A 26,011-nucleotide genomic window follows, 5' to 3' on the forward strand; every position below is an offset into this window, starting at 1 on the left:
GTCTAACGATAAATTGATAAGTTTTGGGAGATGGATTAGAGGAACTAGGGTTTGGCAATATTAATTGAAAAATCAATCGATACCAATACAATAACAGTTACAAACATTACGGTGCCTTCATAGCAAAGCAATTAATAAGAATTTATTTGACAACTTCTCTCTTATATATAAGTCTTCAGATTTTCCTACTTGAAACCAAAACGACATGGAGAGACGCGATCAAGACTTGAGTTACTAAAAACGGCGACTAGATTCTACCATAACCGGAGATTTCCCAAACCCTAAAGGCGAGGGTTGTTCTACAGTCGTCCTATCCGACTCTGCTGTGAAGAAGTTTTCAGACAATGTCGTCTACAGATTGTACACCAAGGGTTTGGTGGTGGAAGGTAAGGAAAAGACCGTGAAGTCTGGATTAGAGTTGCGATTTGCGATGAGAAGGAGAATTTGTTGTATGAGATTAAAGAATCACTAAGCGACACTAAGATTAGCTGCATAGAAGTAGAGAGCATGGCACTGATTCGTGGGTTAAGAGAATCCTTCGATTTGGGGATCAGACAAGTCGTGGTTTATTGCGATGACCAACTGCTTTACCAATATGTAAGTGTTTTCTCTTCTTTGTTATTGCTTTAGTTTAGTTCTTGAAGTGTGGAAATAGTTAGAGGCCAGATTGGTGATTTTGCATGTTAGAATATACTTTGAATTCTTTGGAATGATGATATAATGTCTTGGTTTTAATGAGAGTGAATTCTGATTTACATTACAGATTGTTGGTCGAGGGAAGATTAAGAAGAAGGTTGTCCATCTTGTGGACGAATTTCAACTTCTTCTAGAAGAGATGACCTATACTGACGCTGATTTGATTGCCCTTAACGATGTTAATTTTGCTTTTAAACTTGCAAGAGAAGCCATAGTTTCAAGGGACGATGTGAAGGCAGAGATATGTAGCATTTGTTTTGAAGAAACCGAGGGCGAGCGCATGTTCTTTACCACGGAAAAATGCGTTCACCGTCATTGCTTTCCTTGTGTGAAACAGTATGTGGAAGTGAAGCTCCTAAGCGGAACTGTGCCCACATGCCTTGATGATGGATGCAAGTTTAAGCTCACCCTTGAAAGCTGTAGCAAGGTTTTGACATTAGAGCTGATTGAGATGTGGAAACAAAAGATGAAAGAGGACTCGATTCCCGCTGCAGAGAGAATCTATTGCCCATATCCAAACTGCTCAATGCTAATGTCCAAAACCGAGCTTTCTAGTGAATCCGACCTATCCAATGACCGTTCTTGTGTCAAATGTTGTGGACTCTTCTGCATTGATTGCAAAGTACCATCACATTCTGATTTGTCGTGTGCTGAGTACAAAAAACTTCACCATGACCCTCTAGTTGATGAGTTGAAGCTAAAGTCTCTAGCAAAGGACAAAAAATGGCGTCAGTGTAAAATGTGTAGGCACATGATCGAACTTTCTCATGCCTGCAACCACATGACTTGCAGGTATATATTTATTTAACTCGATTATTCTACATCATTCGAGTACTTTCATTTCGTAATGTTAAACTTTGTGCATTCATTGTGTAGATGTGGATATCAGTTTTGTTACCAATGTGAGGTTGAATGGAAGAATGACCAAAAGACTTGCTCTTCTGGTTGCCTACTAACGGGACATGGTTATTATGATGATTATGATTATAATGAACCGGAATATGATTTTGAAGTAGATACATGTAATTACTATTCTGATGAAGAAGGTCGTCGTTGGCCTAGCTATGAAGAATATATTGATCAGCAAATGGCAAATCCAAAAATGATGTTAACTTTCTTATTTACTCCTTTGTTTCTTAAACTTGCACTGTATTGTTGTATTTGACTTTGTTATATGGTTCTTGAAGCTATGACGCGCCGAGAGATGATCAGGATGTGGAATACTGAGCAGTTTTTCAGTGAAGAAGAGAATGCTGATGGAAATGATGACAATTGGGACGACTACAACAATTATGGCGGTTTAACTGTTTTCTGGAGGCTTTGATGAGAACTTTTTCAGGGATTATTATTCTCTTTAATTTCTGCTTGGATCATCAAAGACATTAGTTTGTTTTGAAATACATTCCATCTGATATTTTTAAGAATTTTGAGACACTATAGGCCTTTGGGGTTTCTAGTAGGTAGTAACACCTTTGGGGTTTCTTTCATTGTTAGTTTTTTATTTCAACCTTTTTCTCAGTGTAATTTAGATGATGGAAAAAGCACTAGCGCACGGTAGCTCTTTTTTATTTCATCAAACTCAAATTTCTGTGTAATTTAGAAAACAAAACAAAGAAGAAGTAAATTACAAATGGGAATTAACACATGATCGACAAAGCTAAAATTAAAAGATGGGAAGAGAACAATTCTTCACCTCCTTTTAAATCATAAACAATAAACACTCTTTTATAAACTAAAACTAACAAATGGTTTTGTTTAATTGTAAAATCTAAACCATAATACTAATTTATAAGCCCAAACCGAAATATAATCAATTTTAAATATACATATTATGTTTCCTTAATTTATTTTATTTTCTAATTTGAATTTTGATTTATTTCAAAATATAATATTACATATATTGTTAAATTTTGATTGGCTATTTAAAAAGAAGTGAATAAGAGAGCCAATAAGTTTTTTCATGGGAAGGTTCCAAAAGCATGATTAGGGTCCGTAGATTTTTTCGTTAGGTATATTCCTTACTTAATGATTCGTCTAACAGTTCGTTAAACGTATCATAAATGCATATTAATGGGAATTTAAACATTTATAGAAAATCAATCGATACCAAACCAAAAACGCTTACAGATATTACGGTGCGTTTATAACAAAATTTATTTGGCAACTTCTCAAGCACGCTTTAGTAGTCCCTCTCGCTTTCTTCCTCTATATACATTAGTCTTCAGATTTTCCAGAGAAAAATTACTAAAAACCTAAATAGTAATGGAGAGACACGATCAAGAGTTGAGATACCAAAAACGGCGATTAAGGCCCTGTTCATTTCCCTGTCGCTGGATCCAGCGACAGCGACCAGCGACCAGCGACAGCAACCAGCGACAGCAACCAGCGACAGCAACCAGCGACAACATACATTGTTCGTTTGTCTGTCGCTGGACTCAGCGACCAATTACAGCGACAATCGCTAATAATTGTCGCTGTGTTGTTCGTTTGACTGTCGTTATAAATAGTCGCTATATTTTTTTTTAAAATTAATTATTTTGGTGCTAATTTATATTTTAAAATCAAAATGTAAATTATATATATCCTACACCATGAGAAAAATAAATTAATATATTTATTTATTTTAGTTTTATCAAATTTAATTTGACTATAATTAATTTATGTTATTTGAATTTAATTTATTTTAACTTAATTTAATAAGAATTAAAACTCAAACCCTTCGTGATATCGCAGATAAAAATATTATAAATTTGTTTATATAATAATTTCTTTAAAACAAATCTAACTCCAAATGATGCATATATGATATTTATTTAAGTTTAATTTAATTTAATTCTGTTTAATTTAATTATTTTTATTTATTCTTTAATTTATATTTTTTGATCGCTAAGTTGTTCGTTTGCATGTCGCTGGATCCAGCGATCAAAAGTATCGACTAATCGCTAAAACCAGCGACTGATCGCTAAAAATTTCAGCGACCAAAAATTGCGGTCGCTGATCGCTGGCGATTATCGCTATTTTTGGTCGCTGAACCAGCGACAGGCAAACGAACAACTTTTGGTCGTTGTCGCTGGTTTCAGTCGCCAGCGACAAGCAAACGAACAGGGCCTAAATTCTATTATAACCGGAGATATTCCAAACTCTAAAGGCGAGGGTTCTTCTCCAGCGGCAAAATTTATGGACAATGTTGTCTACAGATTGTGTTTCAAGGGTTTGGTGAATTATGAGGCGGTTGCGGACGATGTAGAAAAGGCAGTGAAGGCTGGATTTGGGGTTGCGATTTGCGATGAGAAGGATAATTTGTTGCATGAGATTAAAGAATCACTTAGAGACATTGAGATTAGTCGTAGAGGAGTAGAGATCATGGCACTGGTTCGTGGATTAAGTGAATCCTTCGATTTGGGGATGAGAAATGTCGTGATTTATTGTGATGACGATTGGATTTACCAATCTGTAAGTGGTTCTCTTCTTTGTTACTGCTTTGGGTTAGTTATTTTGGAATCATGAGACTATAATAGTGTGTGGACTATTGATTTATTTTGCATGTTACAATATTTTTTTCTTCTTTTTATGAGTAACTGAATTTCGTAGTGCGTATTTAAGTTGCACTCCAAAGATAAATGTCACATATAATTGAAACGATGATGATTTTAATTTGTTTTTAGTTTTAGATTTTGGTCTTCGTTTTTTGCTATAGATTATAAAAATAAAAATAAAAGTTAAAAAATTCAGAGATGAAACAAATCTTGTGAAAAAAATAGTTTTCCACAAAAACCTGAAAATCATGGTTTTTAGTATTCTTTGAAACATGGAGAAACCATTCAAAATAAAATACTAGTTTTCCAAAATCGTTGGAAATTCTAATTTTTTTAATATCTTGAAGGGTGAGAAAATATATTTTCAATGAAATAAAAACCAAAAACCACTTAACAACTAGTAACTTGAGCTTTTTTTCAAATCAAAACTAGTAATTATTGTAGAATCTTAGAAGAGTAATGATGATTACGACTTTGACGGTGATGATATATTGTCTTAGTCTAAGGAGAATATATCTGATTTTCATTGCAGATAATTGGTAGAGGGAAGTCTAAAAAGAAGATTGACCATCTTGTGGAAGAAGTTCAAGGCATTTTAGAAAAAATGGCCTGTATTGACGCTGTTTTGGTTGCACGGAACGATGTTAAGTTTGCTTTTAGACTTGCAAGAGAAGCCATAGGCAGAAACAGCGTTGATGTGAACGCAGAACAAGGAGAGACTTGTGGCATATTTTTTGAAGAAACCGATGTAGAGCACATGTTCGTTACCGAGAAATGCCTTCACCGTCATTGCTTTCCTTGTGTGAAACAACATGTGAAAGTGAAGCTGCGTAGCGGAACTGAGCCCACATGCCTTGAATATGGATGCAAGTTTAAGCTCACCCTTGAAAGATGTAGTAAAGTGTTGACACTAAAGCTTATTGAGATGTGGAAACAAAAGATGAAAGAAGACTCCATTCCCGCTGCGGAGAGAATATATTGCCCATATCCAAACTGCTCGATGCTGATGTCCAAAACCGAACTATCCAGTGAAGCCGACTTATCCAATGTTAGGACATGTGTCAAATGTTGTGGACTATTCTGCATTGATTGCAAAGTACCATCGCATACTGATTTATCGTATGATGATTACAAGAAACTTCACCCTGACCCTCTAGTTGATGACTTGAAGCTCAAGTCTCTCGCAAACGACAAAATGTGGCGTCAATGTGTCAAATGTAGGCATATGATTGAACTTTCTCATGGCTGTAACCACATGACTTGCAGGTATATATATTTATTTAACTCGATTTTGCTACATCATATGAATATTTTCATTTTGTAATGTTTTCTTTGTGCTTGCATTGTGTAGATGTGGTTATGAGTTTTGCTATGAATGTGGGATTGAATGGCAGAAACGGGACAAGGTGATTATGATGATGAAGATAGCGATGATGACGACTCAGAACATGATTGTGAAGAGGATATGTGCGAGTGCTATTATGATGAAGATGGTGGTCGTTGGAATGATTTTGAAGATTTTGTGGATCACCAAACCGCACAGTGATGCTTTGCCCTTTTGTTTTACTACTTTGATTCTTAAACTCTCACTGCATTGTTGTGATTGACTTTATTTTATTATATGGTTCTTGCAGCTACGATGCGCCGAGGGATGATCAGGATGTGGTATACAAGTATCCTTCTCCTGAGCAGTTTTTCAGTGAAGAAAGGAATGCTGATGGAGATGATTACATTTGGGACGACTACAACAATTATGGCGGTTTAACTGGCGATAAAGGAGGCTTTGATGAAGGCTTTTTCAGAGATTATTATTCTCTTTAATTTCTGTTTGGATCAACACATAGATTTAGTATTGGAAGTTGGGAACACATGCATTCCATCTTTTTCTTTTGCATTTTCTTCTTTATGATCTTTGAGAATTTTAAGGACATTATTTTTTTTCTTAACATTGCAATAATTACAAAATTTTTTTTATGTTTTTCTTAATTCTCGTAATTGTTTAAAAAATTATTAATATACATATACATAAGTAAATTGTCTTTTCTAGATTTTAATTAACATTTGTCATTTGTATTCTGTTATTTTCCGATTTGAAATCAATATTCAATAATGTAGATTTTCCCGAAAAGAAAATACAGAAAAGGGAACTATAACATTATAGAAATTATCCTACGAAATAAAAAAAAAGATTATAGAAATTTAAAATTTAGAGAATCAATCGACACTCTCATTAACAAAATACGCTTGCAAATATTAAGGAACTTTGATAAAGAGCAGTGAACGAGAATTTATTTAATAACTTCTCAAGCAAGCTATATTCCCTCTCTCTCCTCATCTGTATATATATATAGCTAGATTTTCACAAGAAAAATTGGAGACTAATCAGTCATGGAAAGAGACGATATTAACTTGACTTTCCAAAAACGGCGGATAGATTCTGCGACAACAGAAAATAGTCCAAACCCTAAAGGCGATGATAGTTCCAAGGTCGTCAACTCCGCCTCTCCGGCAACACAATCTTACAGATTGTACTTCAAGGGTTTGGTTAGCGACCAGACGCTAGCTGAAGGCGGCAAAAGAATCGTGAATGCTGGATTTGGGGTTGCGATTTGTGACAACACGGATGAGTTTTTGTTTGAGATAAAGGAATCACTGAGCAACGCCGAGATTAGTCGCAAAGGAGTAGAGATCGTGGCACTTATTCGTGGGCTAAGTGAATGCCTCAGTTTCGGGTTTATGAATGTGGTGATTTATTGTGATGACCATCAAATTTACCAATATGTAAGTGTTTTCTTTCTCTTTTTATTGCTTATGTTAGGTTAGAAATTCATAAGACTATAATATTGTGGATGATTGTTACTTTTTTTTTTTTTTGTTCATGTAACTAGAAAATATTATTTATGAGTTCTAGCTTAGCTTCAAGCTAGGTCATCTTTGTACTTGTATTACGTCATGGAATACAACACAGAAACTGGTATGTAAATGAGAAGTTCGAATAGTCCTTTCACGTTAGATGGTTATTTAACTAATTGTTGGCTTCTTGTGAGAAATGGCTTTTATAAACATTAGCATGATCTGGAATAACCTAGTAGTATATCTTGTGATGGGAGTAGTTAAATTAAGACGATAATGACTTCGATTGTTATGTTACAATGTCTTGGTCTAAGGAATTATTTTCATCGCAGATAATTGGTACGTAGAGAGAAGCCTAAGAAGAAAATTGCTTGTGGAAGAAGTCAAACGCCTAAGAGAACAAATGACTTTTAGTGAAGCTGTTTTGGTTGCCAGGAACGATGTTAAGTTTGCTTATAGACTTGCAAGAGAAGAAATAGTCTCTAAAAGCAGTAGCGTAAATGTGAAGGAAGCACAAGGAGAAACTTGTGTCATTTGTCTTGAAGAAACCGTAGCTGATCGCATGTTTTTTACTGACAAGTGTCTTCATCGTTATTGCTTTTCTTGTGTTAAACAGTATGTGGAAGTGAAACTACTTAGCGGAATTGTGCCCACATGCCTTGATTATGAATGCAAGTTAGAGCTCACTCTTGAAAGTTGTAGCAAGGTTTTGACACCAAATCTGATAGAGATGTGGGAACAAAAGATGAAAGAGGACTCTAATTCCCGCTGAAGAGAAAATCTACTGCCCATATCCAAACTGCTCATTGTTGATGTCCATAACCGAGCTTTCGAGCTCTTCTGATGAAGCCTTGGACCAATCCAATGTTAGGACATGTGTCAAATGCAATGGACTCTTCTGCATTGATTGTAAAGTACCATCACATTCTGATTTGTCGTGTGCTGATTACAAGAAACTTCACCCTGAACTTTTAGTTGATGACATAAAGCTAAAGTTACTGGCAAACGAAAATATGTGGCGTCAATGTGTCATGTGTAGGCACTTGATTGAACTTTCTGATGGTTGCAATCACATGACTTGCAGGTACATATATATGTATATTTGGCTCGATTAAGCTAGTTCATTCGAAAAGTTTATATTTCATAATGTCTTTATGCATTGTATAGATGTGGATATCAGTTTTGCTATGGATGTGGAATCGAATGGAAGAAAAACCAAGACACTTGCCCTTCTGGTTGCCGGGAAATGGGACACGGTGATGCTGATAGTGATGATGATGATGATGATGTGGATGACGATGAAGATGATTATTGCATGTAGGATGAAGATGGTGTTCGTTGGGATAGCTGGAAAGATTATTTGGATGGAAAAATTTTAGAGTGATGTTTTTTGCTCTCTTATTTAACTTCTTTGATTCTTAATTTCTGATTGGTTCGTGATTATGAGAACTTGAAGTTCACATACAAATGCAGTATTTGTTGGTGTGCCTACTGTTTGATCCGAACCAAGGTATACACCATTTTCATCTCACAAAATCTAACCTGTTTTTTTACGGTAATTCCCTATCAACAAAAGATCCATCATAGTTATCGATAACTCTATCAATACATTGACAAAAGATCCATCATAGGAAAAAAATAGAGATAAGCAACAAAAATTGTTATGGATTCAAATCTGAGACATTAAATTTAACCAACAAATTGTTTTATTATTACTACCCAACATATGCAAAGTTGATAATAAGGACTATAATTCTCCAATGGAACTTAATTCCAAACTAGCTCCTGCTACGAAGTCTCAAGCCAAATCTTCAAACACTCATATAACTTCACATCTTCTTCGTAATCTACAAATAAGTGAACTACTGTACTAGTCTCAAACGCTCCAAGTCCTTGGATTCCAACTTCCCTAACATTGTTCGTCTCGAGATTGTAGTAGAAAAGATAATAAGGGTCAGATAGATCATACGGCGACAACACAATTTCACTAGTACCAATCATTCCAACAATGCGCAACTTGGTGGTCGCAACGATATTCCACCACATAAAAGGCAATACATAGATACGCTTCGTCCATGTATTTTTCTTGACATCCTCAAGAATCCACAAATCAAAACTTTTACTGGTTCAATCAATTTTCCCCGAGTTTGAACACTGACATATACCCAATTGACCCTTCTGGTTAATCAGTTTCGACTAGTGTTTGATATCTAATCTGCCAAGTTCGCCGATAAAGCTCAACTTCTCGGACTTGACATCAAAACAAACTATAACAAAATCCTCCCTATCGCAATTGAGCTTACCGAGATAATACAAAACACCATTGATGCAAATCCCAGCGTCAAATACAGGACGAAGAGGTTTGCAACATTGGAGCAATCGCCAAATCATTTTACCAGCTCCTAATGTCAGGCTCTCTACTAGGCTTATTATTATCCACTCACAATAAAGAAAAATTCAACACCTAGAAGTGTGAAAACACACACCAAAACCAGCAGCATTATGAGATAAAAACATATCAGAATCAGCACCTTCAAAAGTCTGAAAACAACAGCATGTTATAGTGAAAACACATTTGCACCTAAAATAATCTAAAATAAGCATAATCACCTAAGTCCGCGAAACGGTTGATGCATGATGGCCTTAGTTAATCTTTAACCATATTAAATTTGATTATTGATCTAAAATATATTGACAAATAAATTGTTTTCAGATTTTTTTTTTGACATTTATAAATTTTCATTTTCATGAAATAAATTTATGAACCAAAACATATGTTATGACAATTAAGGAAGAACCAACATCATTACCAAACATGAACTTCAAAAATCCCAATACCAATACCAAACATAACTCCAAAACATTTGAGCCTAGTAACTTCTGATCCTGATTGCAATATATAGCAATATATAAGATCTTGAAAGGAAGTTAATGTCAAATAACAGAAAATGAACTTCATATATATTTTAGATCAATGAAATATATGACTAAAGTTTGTTCAGATAACAACAAGCACCCATGGCCTAATGGATAAGGCGCTTGACTTCTAATCAAGCGATTGTGGGTTCGAATCCCACTGGGTGTGATTTGTATTTTTAAAAGCATATTTGCCTTTTTCTTCTAAGCTGGCAAAGAGAATGAAAGACCAATTTCCGACGGTTGAATATGCCACCTTCTTCGTTCCTCTCTGGTCCTAGATATCCGAAATCTTGTAATTTGATAGCATGATCGTTTTCATTCTTAATATAATCATTTTGCTGAAAACAGAAAAGAAAAAATCCAATATATAAACACTTCCATATAGAAGTCGCGGGATGGGAGATTAATGAGAAGAAAAGACATGCAGCTATTTTATAAAAATGCTCGTCAATGCATTATGGTGATGAAATAACATCATTGGGTTTTCTATAAGTTAATAATCTTATTCTCATTAATTAGTCAAAATATACGATTGGAGGTTTATATATAGATTGACTTTGACCTAAACCATAGCCGTAAATCGGAAAATGACAATGGTTTATCTTTGTGCAATACTAGTTCAAAATGCAATAATAGTAAAAAATAGGAAACGTAGGGCCTTCTCCATTAGTGTATAAAGTACTCATTTCTAACTTTTTAATATATCTTTGTGCCAAACCACATTATGACCTCAAAACTACTTCCTCTCCTCCTCAATCTCATCTTCCTCTTCTTCTTTCCCCTTCTAAACGCATCCGAACAAAAACCTTGCTACAGTTTCTCATGTAGTCAAGAGAGCGTCGTTGCTCGTTTCCCTTTCTCCCTATTCTCCTATCAACCTGAGTCATGCGGCTACTCAGGATTCAACCTCATATGCAAAGATGATGCCAATACTACCTTAAAGCTTCCTAAGTCTGAACCCTTTCTTGTTAAGGAGATCGACTATGAAACACAGCGTATTCGCCTCAACGACCCTGAGAATTGTTTGGCCAGACGACTTCTTAACTTTGACCCTTCAGGATCTCCTTTTTCTTTTCTTCGCTCTCGTAACTACACGTTCTTGATCTGTCCTAAGGAAGCGAACATCACTGCATCCTTCAGAGCTATCGATTGCCTTGGTAATACCACTTCCTCCTTCTTTGTTGTGCAGTTTGAGAATCTCGGTTCGATGCCATCTTCTTGTCACATCTTTAAGATATTACCTCTTCCATTTTCTTGGTTTGTCGCCTACACGACATACCCTGATGGCCAAAACAGTCGAGACATGTGGCTCAAATGGGACTCGCCGGATTGTAGAGATTGTGAGAGGAGAACTAATTCAAGATGTGGATTCAAAAACAATACTTCCCATCAAGTCGAATGCTTCAGTTCTGTTAACCCTGGTGCGTACAATCTCAATTCTTCTCTGTTCTTTTGTACTTCACGATATTCCAACTTGAAACGACATCATCTACTTTTGAAAAAGTTCTTTCCCAAAGAATCCATAAATGGTTGAAAGCTTCAAATCCAAGGAGTTGTTAATTAAACAAAGAAATGAATCTAGTTGGCTTTAAATAATGACATTAAACCATTGACTTGATTAGTAAATCAATATATTTTCAAATAGCAAACATGAGAGAATGTCGTAACATTAGAATATATGAATACTTGTACATACAAGTTTCACCGTTGACCCGTTTTGTTGTTTTGAAAACAGGACTTCACAACACAGGCTTACAAGTACTAAAGATAATGTGCCTCTCCCTAGTCGGACCACTCACCGCCTTGACTTTTTGTGTCGGTCTTGTCATGTGCAGTTCCGAGAGAGTCTCTTCACAGATACAACAAGCAGTGGTTGCACGCCTTTCTGGATCCGTAACGTCGCAGCCAAGCAACGAAGTCGCAAGGATAGGTCTCGATGAGTCTACAATTGAGTCATACAAGAAAGTTGAGCTAGGGGAGAGTAGGAGACTCCCGACCGGGTCAAATGATGTTGTTTGTCCCATTTGTTTGTCGGAATATGCAACCAAAGAAACTGTTAGGTGTTTACCTGAATGTGAACATTGCTTCCATACTGAATGTATTGATGCGTGGCTCAAGTTGCATAGTTCCTGCCCGGTTTGTCGGAGTAATCCATCTCCTTTGCGCGATTGATTGCTTTGAATAGTCTTGTAGCGTTTGTATGTAATTTGGAATTTGGATCTCTCCATAAATGCATTACAAACTGTGTCAAAACTCAAAACTAAGCCCAAACGCCAAGTTTATTAGAAAAGTAAAAATGCAAATGAGAATTCGTAGATTTTCCTCGGCAGATTCTATGAAACCACAAAATTGGGAAATTTCATGGGCTATGAGGAAATAAGTGATTAATTCTATATAATATTTATCGATAAATTAATAATTAATTTATAAAGAGATTATTTTAATTTTGTAATTTTTAAAACAATTCTATATGGAAAGTAGTTTTTTCTTTGTAATTAATATATTTCTAAAACCAATTACAAGTAGATAAATAATTATTTAGTTTAAAATTTTTTATCGATGTAATAAAAATAATAAAAATGAACTCTTCCAAAAATTAATACAAATTTATGTAAAAAAAACAATATTAAAATTCTATTTCACTAAGAAAATTTATATATAATATTTTAAATATATATAATAATAATTTATAGATGTCATATATATAATATTCTTCGTCCATATTTGTTAGTTATTTAAAATCGTAATTTCTACCATCACAATTTTTACTAATCATCATTTATAATATAGTCAAAGCCCTTATACCAAATTCATATAACAAAAGTTTATATTGTTTAGAGGCAGAATTATCAATAATTACCAATCGGCTCCTAACTTATTTAATAACGGTTGAAACTGTATCTGTGTTTGTTTTGTTTCAGCAAATTCCCGCATCCTTTGCGTTTAAACCAGTCCTCGTTAATTGAAGTTTATAATAATACCCCGTCCGAGGGTATGATAAGTAGGTGAACTTATCTCTCTGACTTTGGTCGCTTTCACTACACTACACTAGACTGTCCATTAGCGGATTAAACGAAGACGACGAGTTAAGCTTTTGCTGACTTGCAAATTTCTCATTCGTCTTCTTTCTCCAAATCTCGATGCCAATTTAGGGATTCTACTTGACGTTCCGTGCAATTTCTTCTTCTGCGCTACTAGAATTGATTTCTCTCGAACCCTAAATTTCCTCTGGACCTCAATGCTTGTTTGTTTCTAATTACTTGGTTCAACGATGATCTTAGACGAGAAGAATCGGAAAAATCTCGTATTCCTCATCTTACAGTTCTTTGATGAAGAGGGCTACGAAGAAAGCTTACACTTGTACGGTTGATTTTGATTTTTGTTTCTCAATAGTTTGATTTTAAGCTTTGCTTATACCTAATTTATGTGTGGTTTTGTTTTGTTATGAAGATTGGAGCAAGATTCAGGTGTTTTCTTCGATTTTAGCTACCTTTCTAATGCAATCCTTAATGGTAACTGGAAAGACGCAGATGACTATCTCTCAGCATTCACTAGTCCAGAGGCAAATACTTTTTCAAGGAAGATGTTCTTTGGCTTGTTCAAGTTGAAATTTTCCGAAGCACCGGATAGGCAATCATTCCTCTACCCTTCTCACTGAATCATTCATTTCTTATAAATGTTTGTTTTATCATCCTTTTTGGTTATGTTCTGCAGAAGTGGTGGCTCTGAAGCTGTGAAGATATTCTCCAAGGATTTGAGACGGATTCCTGTTTTAAAAGATGATAGCTTTGATGATTTGGTTGAAGTGATTGCTGTAGATGATATGAGGCAAGGATTAAGATATATTATTAGCTATTAATAAGATGTTACAATGCGGATCTCATAGAGTTTTTAGTGGTGGCTTTGTTTATAGAATTCCTGAGGAGACTTGTTGTGTGGACAAAGCACCGGGAAGAGCCAAATTGTGTGTTGATCTTCATAAACTAGCAGAAAGCAATCCTTCTTTACGTGGCAAACTTGATTTTCCAAGTTTGAATAAATCTGCATTGCTGGCTCTTATCTCCCTCCTTTGTCCAAATTGTAGTAGGAGAAAGGGAGGTTTGAAGGTAATTTTTTACATATTTTCTTATATCCTTATATTGTAGGAACCGAAGATTTTGGCTTCTCGGGTTCTTTTGTTTCTGATCAGTGCGTTTCTTGTAGGAAGATCTCATTTGCTTAATCCTTCAATTTCTCTATGAAGCGAAGTACAAGAACACTCTGCATAAGTAAGTTTTGTAGAGATAAATGTGATCTTGGATATATTGTTGTTTACTTATTGTTGAAATTTTTTCTTTCTGAAGACTAGAGCAAGAAACAAAAGTGTTCTTCAACTTAAATTATCTGGCGGAAGTGATGAAGCTTGGTGAATATGGTAAAGCTGAAGAGTATCTGGGAGCTTTTACAAACTGGGAAGATAATAAGTACTCAAAGGCTATGTTTCTTGAACTTCAGAAACTTATATGCCTACAATCTACAGAATGGTTGGTTTAAATTTATTTATCTGCATCCCAACTATTTGGTTAAGAACTTTGCATATGATGGAAGCTTGAACATAGTTGCAACATATAGTAGTTATACTCAATTCATATTGAAGTATTATTATCCCCAAATTCTCCACTGGTCAGTTTTCACTCTGATGTATGTTTTCTTCTGCAGGGAGGTTGCAACCCCATCTGGATCTCTTGATAACATGTCGCTGAAGATAAAGCTGCATGCCTCTGTTGCCATGCTAGCCAAGAAGAATCCAGTACTGAAAGATGAACTCAAGTTTCCTAGTATGGAAAAGTCAAGACTTTTAACACTGGTGAAGCAGACGTAAGGCTGCCAAAGTTGTTGTTTTCTAGTCTAGATTTTCTTTCTCGTGGTTTCTTCTAGTTCTGATTTTCTTCACCTCATGCAGTATGGACTGGTGGACATGCAACAATACTAGTTCTCTGGAAAATGTTCCAGTAGTGTCATATCTTTGTGGCACACCATCTTCTATGAAATTTTTTTTCAAGAAAACAGTACCAAGGAAGAAGAAACCAAACGAAATCAAAGATCCTTCTCAGTGCAATGCACTCGTTCTTCCTGATTGTTTCTCAGAAGAAAAGGTGAGGTTACTTTCTGCAGAATCTGTTAAAATTTGATGTATTTCATGTCATCCAAGGCATTCAATCACATTTTTAATTGATCTTTAAAAGGGAAAAAGAACATAGCTCTTGAGAAATTCTAGCCATCAAGGATGATGCTTTGTTTCTCCCAAGAATTATACTTTGTTCAGAGTAATATTATCAGTTAATTTGGGGGGAATGTCTCATGTTAGCATTTATTATTTGACTACAGAATTTCTGCCACCTGTGTATACATTCTCGGTAGTGGCATCATCTAGAAACCATATTCTCTGAGATATATATCACGCTTGAGGTGTTTTGCATGAAAGTCTCACCTACGTGTGTAGTCCTGCGATGAATTTTGAATGACAATGCTGTTTGTTGATGCATATAGTCAAATTTGTCTTCTATATCTTCAACTATTGAGATCTCATTGAATTTGTTGACTTGGTTAGATTGCACGTTTGACCTATTCCCCTTCTGGAGATTACATACTGGCTTTGGCAGAAGACGCCACACATAAACTCTGGACATGGTCGAGTAGCCAAAATGAATTCTGCAAGGTATAGTCTCAGATGCCAAAATGATCTCTCCTATGTTTCAGCGCTGATGTCTTGAGTACTTGATTCGTTAAATTTTTTTGCTTATAGTATACTCCTAAAATATTGAAGGAAAATGTATATCCAAAGCCACGATTACATCAACCTCAAAGTGGGAAAACTATGGAAAATGAGATGGCCACCTCTGTTCAGAAGTCAACGTCATGTTTTGCGGTCAAGGGTTCCTATCTTTTCTCGACTTCAGGAGGAAAGATAGCAGTTTTTGATCTAAAGAATTTTGAGGTAATAAGCATTGTAGTGTTATAAGCTTTTAGGTCCTGCCTTTGTGTCTGCCTCATCAAATGACACTGTTTGCACAATAATGCAGAAGGTAGCTTCTTTTGGAAGTCCTACACCTATGGCTACGTATTTTATATTTATTCCTGGTGATTTGCTTGCCGTCGGGCTAGATGATGGCTCTATCTTTATCCATTGTTTATCCTCGAGAAAGGTAAAGTCATCATTTTCGTAGTAATCGTCTGAAACCGTTTTGCCTGACTTTGTATGCTGCTAAAAGATGTTATGAAGCTGTAAATGTACTAGGTCAAAGAAAAGTTGGAGGGCCACGACCAGAAAATAACCTGCCTAGCATTTTCTCGCTGTTTTAATGTCCTCGTCTCATCTGACTCTGATGGAAAGGTTTGTACATGCATCTGTAGATACTCAAAACTGTTGCTTCCAGGATTTTTAATTTTTTTTACGTTTTCTCTAGCTCTGTCTTTGGAGCACAAAGAGCTGGGTTAAGCTAACAAGTAAGAACTCTACGCGTAAATTTTGCAACCGGTCTAACCTTGAATCCACCTCTTTAGTAACTCACATCCAGTTTGACCCATATCAAATTGAGCTACTCGTGGTCCATGATGGGTGGATAGGATTATACGAAGTTCGAACTCTTGATTGCCGTTTGCAGGTAAAAGGCAAAGACTGTTGTAGACTCTCTTCTCTGATTATATTCCCTTGCCTCTAGCTTTACCTTATTGCCTCTAAATAAAAAATGCTACGCAGTGGATACCCGATGCATCTGATCCTGCAATAACTTCTGCTACATATTCTTCCGATGGTGAGATCATCTATGTTGGATTTAGATGTGGATCTATTAAAATTGTGGACTCCAAGACTTTTATGACACTATGTCAAATCAATCTGACTTCTTTTACTCAACTCAGCACCAGCAACATCAGGTACAGTTTCCTTGTCCACACTTCTATTTTGGTTTAAATAATGATGTAATTGATTTTGCTACTAAACTGGGGATGGCACAGTCTCGAGGTTTATCCGACTGTTGTTGCCGCTCATCCTTCACATCCTAATCAGATATCGGCTGGGCTTAGTAATGGTAAGGTCATTGTCCTTCAGCCGTTGTGGAGTGGAGGATGGGGTGAAGCAGCTCCACTTGAAGACAATGGAGATTATTCTAATGACTCAGATCATAGTTACTGACCACAGAGGTTGTCTTAGTTTTAAGTATGTCTCTTTGAGCTAACTGATCTTTTTGTATGTAATTGAGCTTACTGCTCTTTTTGAATGCTTGTCTATGTAACGTAATTCGTAATAAATGTGTCTTCTTGTGTATTATTCATCGTAAAGCATCTGCCAAAAGGCTCCCTCTACTTGTAATAGTTATGACTTAGTTATTAAGTGGAGACAGAAGATTAGCGCTGGTAAAGTTAATGCATTATCTTTTTGTTCTTCAATAAGATTGGAATATGTCTATCAATTTGCAGGAACGTAGTATTTTTTCATTATATATCTATTTTTATTACACAAGATTTCTAGATGGCTCATGGACGGTGTCGGTGAGAGACGTCTAAATATAAAAAAAAAATCAACGCTTTCGAACTTCGATTCCCCACTTACCTTTTTTCCAACTGAAGTTTTATTAATAATTTGTTGTAAAACAATTGTAAATTACAATGTTCAAATAAGAAAAACTAAAGCAGATGGACGAAATAAATGTTTTTGGAGTTAAATTCGGAGAAAAATATGATTTCTGCGGAACCTATACCCTATGGAAAAGAAGTTTTTAAAAAAATACTACTAAAAAAACATAAAGCAGAAAAAACTCAAACCTAAAACAAAAGAAGACGAACCTTTTAACTAAAAACAATAAAACATAGGGGATGATTAGGGATGAGTTTGAAGTCTGTAAATTTTTAACAATCTTTACAGTTTTAATTTTAACAATCAGACATTTTTCACTTTTAATAATTAAAAAGTTCTCACAACATTTTCTTCTTATTTTGTTCATTGATTTTAGTTATTTTTTTTATGTCTCGAAAACAAAACTTAAAATTATAAAAAAAAAAAAAGTCAATAGTTTTCACCCATATGTATGAAAAAATCTGAAAAAATTCACTCAATGATAAAATTTTAAAATATTTCAGTTGATTTACAATTGATTTTTGTTTTTTTATAAACTCATTTTCCACATTTTCAATAGTTATACACTATACTCACAACTTCTATCAATCGTTTATAATATTTTAAAGTTAAAGTTCTTACGGCAAAAGCAGAAGTCTTTCCGATTCTCCCCTTACCTACATTTTCTCTTGTTGTGAAAAAAGGTCCTAATATTTTCTGCTTCTACGACAAAACAAATTTATATTTTCTCTTGTTTTACTTTTCACCTACATTTCAAAAAAAAACTAGAGTTAATTTTCCACTCAGAAAATAATAATCTGTTATTAAGCAAATTACATGTATGACAAACAAAAAAAAAGTAAAAAACAAAGTACATCTTTACCTTCCGACAAGCACACAACTCCCGACAGTGCCGGTAAAAAAAGCTTTAGCATCTCCTTCTCTCCAAAATCAACGACTTAAAAGTCGCCACGTCATCACGGACTCCAACTTTCCTCTTAAATCCATCTCTGCTCTCTCTCTCTCTCTTCAGCCACCACCATTCTCTTTTACTCCTTCGCCGAATCTCACAACGCCAAATTTTGGCGTTTCCACAGATCTATACATCCCGGAGATCTCCAACAAATCCGACACCGTTTTCTACTCCGACGAATCCTCCTCCGTAGATCTAGTCAAAAAACGAACCTAACGGTAATTTCTAAATATAGCTCAAAGAAAAATCGATTTCAAATTGTGTTTCCCGTTAGATTCTTTATCAATCAAAACTCAGATTTCGCACGAATCTCTCATCAATGTCAAAATCATTTTCGATTCTTCTTTTTTTTTGAACAGTTTGTGTTTAACTTTTTCTCAGAAATTCGAAATCCTGATCGGAGATGGCTCCGAGTATTCGAAAAGCGATTGGTGCGGTTAAAGACCAAACAAGCATAGGAATCGCTAAAGTAGCAAGCAACATGGCTCCAGATCTAGAAGTAGCCATCGTGAAAGCTACAAGTCACGACGACGATCCCGCAAGCGAGAAATACATTCGTGAGATTCTAAACCTGACCTCTCTCTCTCGCGGCTACATCCTCGCTTGTGTTACTTCCGTTTCACGGCGATTGAGTAAGACGCGTGATTGGGTTGTTGCTCTCAAGGCTCTTATGCTTGTGCATAGACTTCTTAATGAAGGAGATCCTATTTTTCAAGAAGAGATTCTTTATTCAACTAGACGAGGTACGAGGATGTTAAACATGTCTGATTTTCGCGATGAAGCGCATTCGAGTTCGTGGGATCATTCGGCTTTCGTTAGAACTTATGCTGGTTACTTGGATCAGAGGCTTGAGTTAGCTTTGTTTGAGAGGAAAAGTGGTGTGTCGGTGAATAGTGGTGGTAATAGTAGTCATCATAGTAATAATGATGATCGATATGGGAGAGGAAGAGATGATTTCAGGTCTCCACCGCCGCGTTCTTATGATTATGAGAACGGTGGTGGTGGTGGTAGTGACTTTAGAGGTGATAATAATGGTTATGGTGGTGTACCGAAGAGATCTCGGTCTTACGGAGATATGACTGAGATGGGAGGAGGAGGAGGAGGAGGAGGGAGAGATGAGAAGAAAGTTGTTACGCCTTTAAGGGAAATGACGCCCGAAAGGATTTTCGGAAAGATGGGTCATCTTCAACGGTTACTTGATAGGTTTTTGTCATTGAGACCTACTGGTTTAGCTAAGAACAGTAGGATGATATTGATCGCGTTGTATCCCGTTGTGAGGGAGAGTTTTAAGCTGTATGCTGATATTTGTGAGGTTTTGGCTGTTTTGTTGGATAAGTTTTTCGATATGGAGTATTCGGATTGTGTCAAGGCCTTTGATGCTTATGCTAGTGCGGCTAAACAGATTGATGAGCTTATTGCGTTTTATAATTGGTGTAAGGAAACGGGTGTGGCGAGATCGTCTGAGTATCCGGAAGTTCAGAGGATTACAAGCAAGTTGTTGGAGACTTTGGAAGAGTTTGTTAGAGATAGGGCAAAAAGAGGGAAGAGTCCCGAGAGGAAAGAGATCGAAGCTCCTCCTCCGGTAGTTGAAGAAGAGGAGCCTGAGCCTGATATGAATGAGATCAAAGCTCTTCCTCCTCCCGAGAATTACACTCCTCCACCTCCGCCTGAACCAGAACCTCAGCCCGAAAAACCGCAATTTACCGAGGATTTAGTTAACTTGAGGGAGGATGAAGTCACAGCTGATGACCAAGGGAACAAGTTTGCGCTTGCACTCTTTGCTGGTCCACCGGGTAATAACGGAAAATGGGAAGCTTTCTCCTCGAACGGAGTGACCTCTGCTTGGCAGAATCCCGCTGCAGAGCCCGGTAAAGCGGATTGGGAATTGGCATTGGTTGAAACAACGAGCAATTTAGAAAAACAGACAGCCGCTTTGGGTGGTGGGTTCGATAACTTGTTGCTCAACGGGATGTATGATCAAGGAATGGTCAGACAACACGTTAGCACCTCGCAATTGACAGGTGGTAGCGCGAGCAGCGTAGCTTTACCCTTACCTGGTAAAACCAACAATCAAGTATTAGCCTTACCTGCACCAGATGGAACCGTTGAGAAAGTGAACCAAGACCCATTCGCAGCTTCACTAACCATTCCACCACCTTCGTACGTGCAAATGGCCGAGATGGAGAAGAAGCAGTATCTACTGAGCCAAGAGCAGCAGCTATGGCAGCAATATCAACGTGATGGGATGAGAGGTCAAGCCAGTTTGGCGAAGATGAACACCGGTCCAGTTCCGGCTTACGGAATGCCACCTGTCAACGGGATGGGACCGCCACCGACGGGGTATTACTACAACAATCCTTACTGATTCATTCTTTTTTGCACCCATTCATATATGTGTAGATGACTCGTCTTCCACCTTTGATCTTGTGTGTGTTTTATTATATCCCCTCGGATTGTCGTAAAACGATTCCATCTTCTTCCTTGTCTCTGCTCGAGTTTGATTTATAGTTTATGTACACTTTCTTGAGAATCTTGATTCCCTTCTGTATAACATTTTGATATCATTCATGTTTCCACTGTTTAACTTAAGAACACTTCTGTCGGATAGTCTTAACTTGCAAAGTCTCCATAGGACTTATTATATTTGGGTTGTGTTGTCCAAAACAAACAAGTGAAACATAGCCACTCTTTCAAGTTTGAAGCCATTGGTTCATTTGTACATTATTAGGTGAGACAGATTTGTCGCTTTCGTATATTTCTTTCTAATATTCCAGGAGATGTTTACTATAAATTAAATTCATCTTTTTTATAGTTGGGATTGGAAAATGAAAGCACGAGAAGTCTCTGTTAGATTAAAAGAGTTAGGTGACCCAATAGGTTATATATAATGATAGATAATGTGTGACCGTCCACTACCATCCATAAGTATGTATAATGACAAATTCTTTATATTATTTGCTTGTGGAGAATAATACAAAAGAAAAGCTAAGCTGGAGTCTCTTCATGACCAACTCAAATAAGGGTGTCTCATTTTTGTAAACAGGTCACGTACACGTTTCTGGATAACTTAATTTGATTTATCATTATCACTGTTATTATAATTAGACATGGTCACATGGACAATACCCGATGAAACCGAACCAAAACCGAATAGGTTTTAATTACTGAATTGATCTTAATTTTTATATCCAAAGAATCGCAACCAAATCCGATATCTAATAGATACTCTAAAGTATCGGGAATATAAATATTTATCTTAAAAATATTATTTATATTTATAATTGTAATAGTCCAATACAAAAATGATATTTTAATTAAAATGATATCTTCTTAATATATTTCTTATATTCTTAATTAAAAAAAAAAAAAAAACTATCTTAAATGATATATACGAAAATAAGAATAATCATTATGAAAATAAATAAAACAACGGAAAACTTATAATACGATACAATACATTATCAAGCACACAAAACAACTAAAAACACATAACTTAATCAGTACAAAATTTGAGAAATTCAATTGCTTACCATTTGAGAAATTCAATCGCTCTACCATTCGTAACAATTTTATTATCCGTTGAAGTAAAAGAATAAGGGAGTGCATGAAATGAATATGCTATTACAGATTAATAATGTTGACCTATAAAATTCGTGATAGATTAATTCAAGTTCTAAAGTAAGCCCAATTATTTTTGTTTCAAAAAAAAAAAGAACATGCCCAAAACTATTTTTGAGTTGATTTTACTTTTTTTATCCAAAAGAAAAATTGTTTTCCCTAAGGCCTCCAATTATTGGGCCGGGGCTGTTAACAGAAGCACTAAAAAGAGCTCTATACTAGAATCACTGAAGCAGAACTCTCCCTAAAGACCTCAAATTATTGAGCAGAACTCTAGTATACGCACACGGCGTGAGAATGAAGAATCAGATAAATCTTCTCCATAATGTAATCACTTTGACAAGTCCTTAACTTTGAAGTTTGAACTTCGACAAATCCACAAACAAACAATAATCAATGCCCACTTTATCACGTCCCCAACTTTGAACTTTGACAATCAACACAAAATAATCAATGCCACACATGTTATTTTGTAAAGCTCTAAGGGCTACAAACTTCTCCATCCCCCAATCCAAAAACGTATCAAATTTGTCTCAACATACATATTAAAAATTTCAAACTGATGTATTCCAATCCAAATTTTACGTTGATGAAATATACTAACGTAGATTTCACGTCATGATTTGAGTGGCTCTTAGACATTATCTTGGCAATTACGCATACTTTTCTGCTGACTTTAGTTATAGCTCTGACTTCTTATAAGTCAAGTTATGTTTCAATGAAAAATGAAAACCCACATCTTTATTTCTACCAAATTTTTCTCTCACTTTTCTTAAACAAAATCATTATTCTTAAAAATATTTCATGAAGACTATGTCCAAATCGTCTTTGCGTTTGCATTTTCTCTCGCTACTCTTACTTTGTTGTGTCTCCCCTTCAAGCTTTGTCATTATAAGATTCATTACACATAATCATTTTGATGGTCTAGTACGTTGTCATCCCCACAAGTTTCAAGCCCTTACGCAGTTCAAGAACGAGTTTGATACCCGCCGTTGCAACCACAGTAACTACTTTAATGGAATCTGGTGTGATAACTCCAAGGTGCGGTCACAAAGCTACGACTACGGGACTGTCTCAGTGGAACTCTCAAATCAAACAGTAGCCTCTTCCAGTTTCATCATCTTCGCTACCTTGATCTCTCTCACAACAACTTCACCTCCTCTTCCCTCCCTTCCGAGTTTGGCAATCTCAACAAATTAGAGGTTTTATCTCTTTCCTTTAATAGCTTCCTTGGTCAAGTTCCTTCCTCATTAAGTAACCTAAGCATGCTTTCTCAGTTAGACCTTTCCCAAAACGATCTCACCGGTAGTTTCCCACTTTGCGGAATCTAACCAAGCTCACAGTTTTAGACCTTTCTCATAATCACTTCTCCGGAACTTTGAAGCCCAACAATAGCCTCTTTGAGTTACACCACCTTCGTTACCTTAATCTCGAGGTCAACAACTTCAGTTCCTCACTCCCTTCCGAGTTTGGCTATCTCAACAATTTACAGGTCTTTTCTCTTTCCTCTAGTGGCTTCTTTGGTCAAGTTCCTCCCACAATTAGTAACCTAACCGAGTTAAAACTTTTGTACCTTGACCAAAACAAGCTCACCGGTAGTTTCCCGCTTGTACAAAGTATAACTAACCTCTCCGTTCTAAATCTTTATGATAATGATTTCTCTGGAACCATTCCTTCTTCCCTCCTCACTCTTCCTTTTTTATTTTATCTCGATCTCCGTAAAAACCATTTCACCAGTTCTATGGAAGTTCCTAACTCCCTTACGTCGTCTAGGCTTGAATACATGTACCTAGGGCATAACAATTTTGAAGGAAATATCATAGAGCCTGTCTCAAAGCTCACCAACCTCACACATCTCGATCTATCTTTCCTAAACACAAGCTACCCAATTGACTTAAGACTCTTCTCCTCTCTCAAATCTTTGGTGCACCTTGATCTTTCTGGTAACAATATATCTCCAGCCAGTTTAAGTTCAGATTCATACATCCCATCAAACATGGCAATGTTGTTCTTAAAGCACTGTGGCCTCAAAGAGTTCCCAAACATATTCAAGACCCTTAAAAAAATGGAGGCTATAGACGTATCCAACAATAGAATCAACGGGAAAATCCCTGAGTGGTTATGGAGCCTTCCTCTTCTTCATTTAGTGAATATTTTAAATAATTCTTTTGACGGTTTCGAAGGATCAACGGAAGTTTTAGTAAATTCATCGGTTCGGATATTACTTTTGGAGTCAAACAACTTTGAAGGAGCACTTCCTAGTCTACCACACTCTATCAACGCCTTCTCCGCGGGTCATAACAATTTCACTGGAGAGATACCTCTTTCAATCTGCACCAGAACCTCACTTGGTGTCCTTGATCTAAACTACAACAACCTCATTGGTCCGGTTTCTCAATGTTTGAGTAATGTCACGTTTGTAAATCTCCGGAAAAACAATTTGGAAGGAACTATTCCTGAGACTTTCATTGTCGGTTCCTCGATAAGGACACTTGATGTTGGATACAATCGACTAACGGGAAAGCTTCCAAGGTCTCTTTTGAACTGCTCATCTCTAGAGTTTCTAAGCGTTGACAACAACAGAATCAAAGACACATTTCCTTTCTGGCTCAAGGCTTTACCAAAGTTACAAGTCCTTACCCTAAGTTCAAACAAGTTTTATGGTCCTATATCTCCTCCTCATCAAGGTCCTCTCGGGTTTCCAGAGCTGAGAATACTTGAGATATCTGATAATAAGTTTACTGGAAGCTTGTCGTCAAGATACTTTGAGAATTGGAAAGCATCGTCCGCCATGATGAATGAATATGTGGGTTTATATATGGTTTACGAGAAGAATCCTTATGGTGTAGTTGTCTATACCTTTTTGGATCGTATAGATTTGAAATACAAAGGTCTAAACATGGAGCAAGCGAGGGTTCTCACTTCCTACAGCGCCATTGATTTTTCTAGAAATCTACTTGAAGGAAATATTCCTGAATCCATTGGACTTTTAAAGGCATTGATTGCACTAAACTTATCGAACAACGCTTTTACAGGCCATATTCCTCAGTCTTTGGCAAATCTTAAGGAGCTCCAGTCACTAGACATGTCTAGGAACCAACTCTCAGGGACTATTCCTAATGGACTCAAGCAACTCTCGTTTTTGGCTTACATAAGTGTGTCTCATAACCAACTCAAGGGTGAAATACCACAAGGAACACAAATTACTGGGCAATTGAAATCTTCCTTTGAAGGGAATGTAGGACTTTGTGGTCTTCCTCTCGAGGAAAGGTGCTTCGACAATAGTGCATCTCCAACGCAGCACCACAAGCAAGACGAAGAAGAAGAAGAAGAACAAGTGTTACACTGGAAAGCGGTGGCAATGGGGTATGGACCTGGATTGTTGGTTGGATTTGCAATTGCATATGTCATTGCTTCATACAAGCCGGAGTGGCTAACCAAGATAATTGGTCCGAATAAGCGCAGAAACTAGTAGGATGTTTTTGGTTTTGAGTTTGAATATTTCATGTTTGTCAAATAGTTTGTATTGAAGCATTTGCTTGTATTTTACTTATTTATCTATAAAGTAAGAATGGTGAAATTCTATGTACTTATATTCATATACATTTTTGTTTTTTCTAACGAAAAACATAGCAGAGGCAGGGAAGAGGTGAATGTGGTTAATTTTGGGTTTAGTAATAAAAGATTAGATTGATCCACTCAATAACAATTCCAGAAAACATACTAATATATATATGCTGTATTATTATTGCAGCATCTTAAAATGCATAAATCTATATTAACAATTTTGGAATACATTTATATATAATAATAATAAAAAAC

General features: G+C 36.2%; 7 protein-coding genes, 1 non-coding gene and 2 pseudogenes across 14 annotated transcripts; 8 read left to right on the forward strand and 2 right to left on the reverse strand.

Annotated features, from left to right (window-relative positions):
* Positions 1-507: 507 nt before the first annotated feature.
* AT2G25360 (RING/U-box superfamily protein) lies at positions 508-2,020 on the forward strand (the record flags this gene model as incomplete). Its single annotated transcript, NM_128094.1, has 4 exons — positions 508-597; positions 764-1,488; positions 1,573-1,742; positions 1,884-2,020. 4 exons carry the CDS (start codon positions 508-510, stop codon positions 2,018-2,020), a joined length of 1,122 nt encoding a protein of 373 aa, NP_180108.1.
* A 918-nt stretch (positions 2,021-2,938) lies between these two features.
* AT2G25370 (RING/U-box superfamily protein) lies at positions 2,939-6,204 on the forward strand (the record flags this gene model as incomplete). 2 transcript variants are annotated; one of them, NM_001202671.1, is made up of 5 exons in its annotated part: positions 2,939-3,177; positions 3,739-4,068; positions 4,765-5,498; positions 5,584-5,754; positions 5,867-6,204. In NM_001202671.1, 5 exons carry the CDS (start codon positions 2,959-2,961, stop codon positions 6,051-6,053), a joined length of 1,641 nt encoding a protein of 546 aa, NP_001189600.1. The 2 variants fall into 2 exon arrangements, with proteins under 2 accessions (NP_001189600.1, NP_180109.2); NM_128095.2 differs by having other exon boundaries at positions 2,959-3,177; positions 3,649-4,149; positions 5,867-6,053.
* Positions 6,205-6,620: 416 nt separating this feature from the next.
* On the forward strand, positions 6,621-8,502 carry AT2G25380 (annotated as a pseudogene). The gene is made up of 3 exons: positions 6,621-7,013; positions 7,418-8,169; positions 8,253-8,502.
* Positions 8,503-8,873: 371 nt separating this feature from the next.
* Positions 8,874-9,476, reverse strand: AT2G25390 (annotated as a pseudogene). The gene has a single exon.
* Positions 9,477-10,097: 621 nt separating this feature from the next.
* AT2G25400 lies at positions 10,098-10,170 on the forward strand. Its single transcript has one exon. It is a non-coding gene; the product is annotated as a tRNA-Arg (tRNA).
* Positions 10,171-10,651: 481 nt separating this feature from the next.
* On the forward strand, positions 10,652-12,253 carry AT2G25410 (RING/U-box superfamily protein). Its single transcript, NM_128098.3, has 2 exons — positions 10,652-11,425; positions 11,740-12,253. The coding sequence occupies exons 1-2, from the start codon at positions 10,729-10,731 to the stop codon at positions 12,174-12,176; spliced, it is 1,134 nt and encodes a 377-aa protein (NP_565593.1). The 5' UTR covers positions 10,652-10,728; the 3' UTR covers positions 12,177-12,253.
* AT2G25409 (uncharacterized protein) lies at positions 11,621-12,254 on the reverse strand. Its single transcript, NM_001124911.1, has one exon. It carries the CDS (start codon positions 12,230-12,232, stop codon positions 11,744-11,746), a length of 489 nt encoding a protein of 162 aa, NP_001118383.1. The 5' UTR covers positions 12,233-12,254; the 3' UTR covers positions 11,621-11,743.
* A 753-nt stretch (positions 12,255-13,007) lies between these two features.
* Positions 13,008-17,427, forward strand: AT2G25420 (transducin family protein / WD-40 repeat family protein). Of its 4 annotated transcripts, none has more exons than NM_001335996.1 (15): positions 13,008-13,364; positions 13,455-13,634; positions 13,719-13,832; positions 13,918-14,110; positions 14,208-14,272; positions 14,348-14,527; positions 14,703-14,861; positions 14,947-15,139; positions 15,595-15,702; positions 15,790-15,981; positions 16,067-16,189; positions 16,282-16,377; positions 16,451-16,648; positions 16,744-16,919; positions 17,001-17,427. In NM_001335996.1, the coding sequence occupies exons 1-15, from the start codon at positions 13,276-13,278 to the stop codon at positions 17,176-17,178; spliced, it is 2,244 nt and encodes a 747-aa protein (NP_001325219.1). In that variant the 5' UTR covers positions 13,008-13,275; the 3' UTR covers positions 17,179-17,427. The 4 variants fall into 4 exon arrangements, with proteins under 4 accessions (NP_001325219.1, NP_565594.3, NP_001325218.1 ...); NM_128099.4 differs by having other exon boundaries at positions 15,811-15,981; NM_001335995.1 differs by having other exon boundaries at positions 15,811-15,981; positions 16,744-17,427.
* Positions 17,428-18,450: 1,023 nt separating this feature from the next.
* AT2G25430 (epsin N-terminal homology (ENTH) domain-containing protein / clathrin assembly protein-like protein) lies at positions 18,451-21,198 on the forward strand. Its single transcript, NM_128100.4, has 2 exons — positions 18,451-18,789; positions 18,953-21,198. The coding sequence occupies exon 2, from the start codon at positions 18,975-18,977 to the stop codon at positions 20,934-20,936; it is 1,962 nt and encodes a 653-aa protein (NP_565595.1). The 5' UTR covers positions 18,451-18,789; positions 18,953-18,974; the 3' UTR covers positions 20,937-21,198.
* Positions 21,199-22,993: 1,795 nt separating this feature from the next.
* On the forward strand, positions 22,994-25,661 carry RLP20 (receptor like protein 20; the record flags this gene model as incomplete). Its single annotated transcript, NM_128101.1, has 3 exons — positions 22,994-23,371; positions 23,499-23,681; positions 24,207-25,661. 3 exons carry the CDS (start codon positions 22,994-22,996, stop codon positions 25,659-25,661), a joined length of 2,016 nt encoding a protein of 671 aa, NP_180114.1.
* Between the last annotated feature and the right edge of the window lie 350 nt (positions 25,662-26,011).

The sequence above is a fragment of the Arabidopsis thaliana genome, chromosome 2, assembly GCF_000001735.4.
Source record: "Arabidopsis thaliana chromosome 2, partial sequence".
NCBI lineage: Eukaryota > Viridiplantae > Streptophyta > Magnoliopsida > Brassicales > Brassicaceae > Arabidopsis > Arabidopsis thaliana.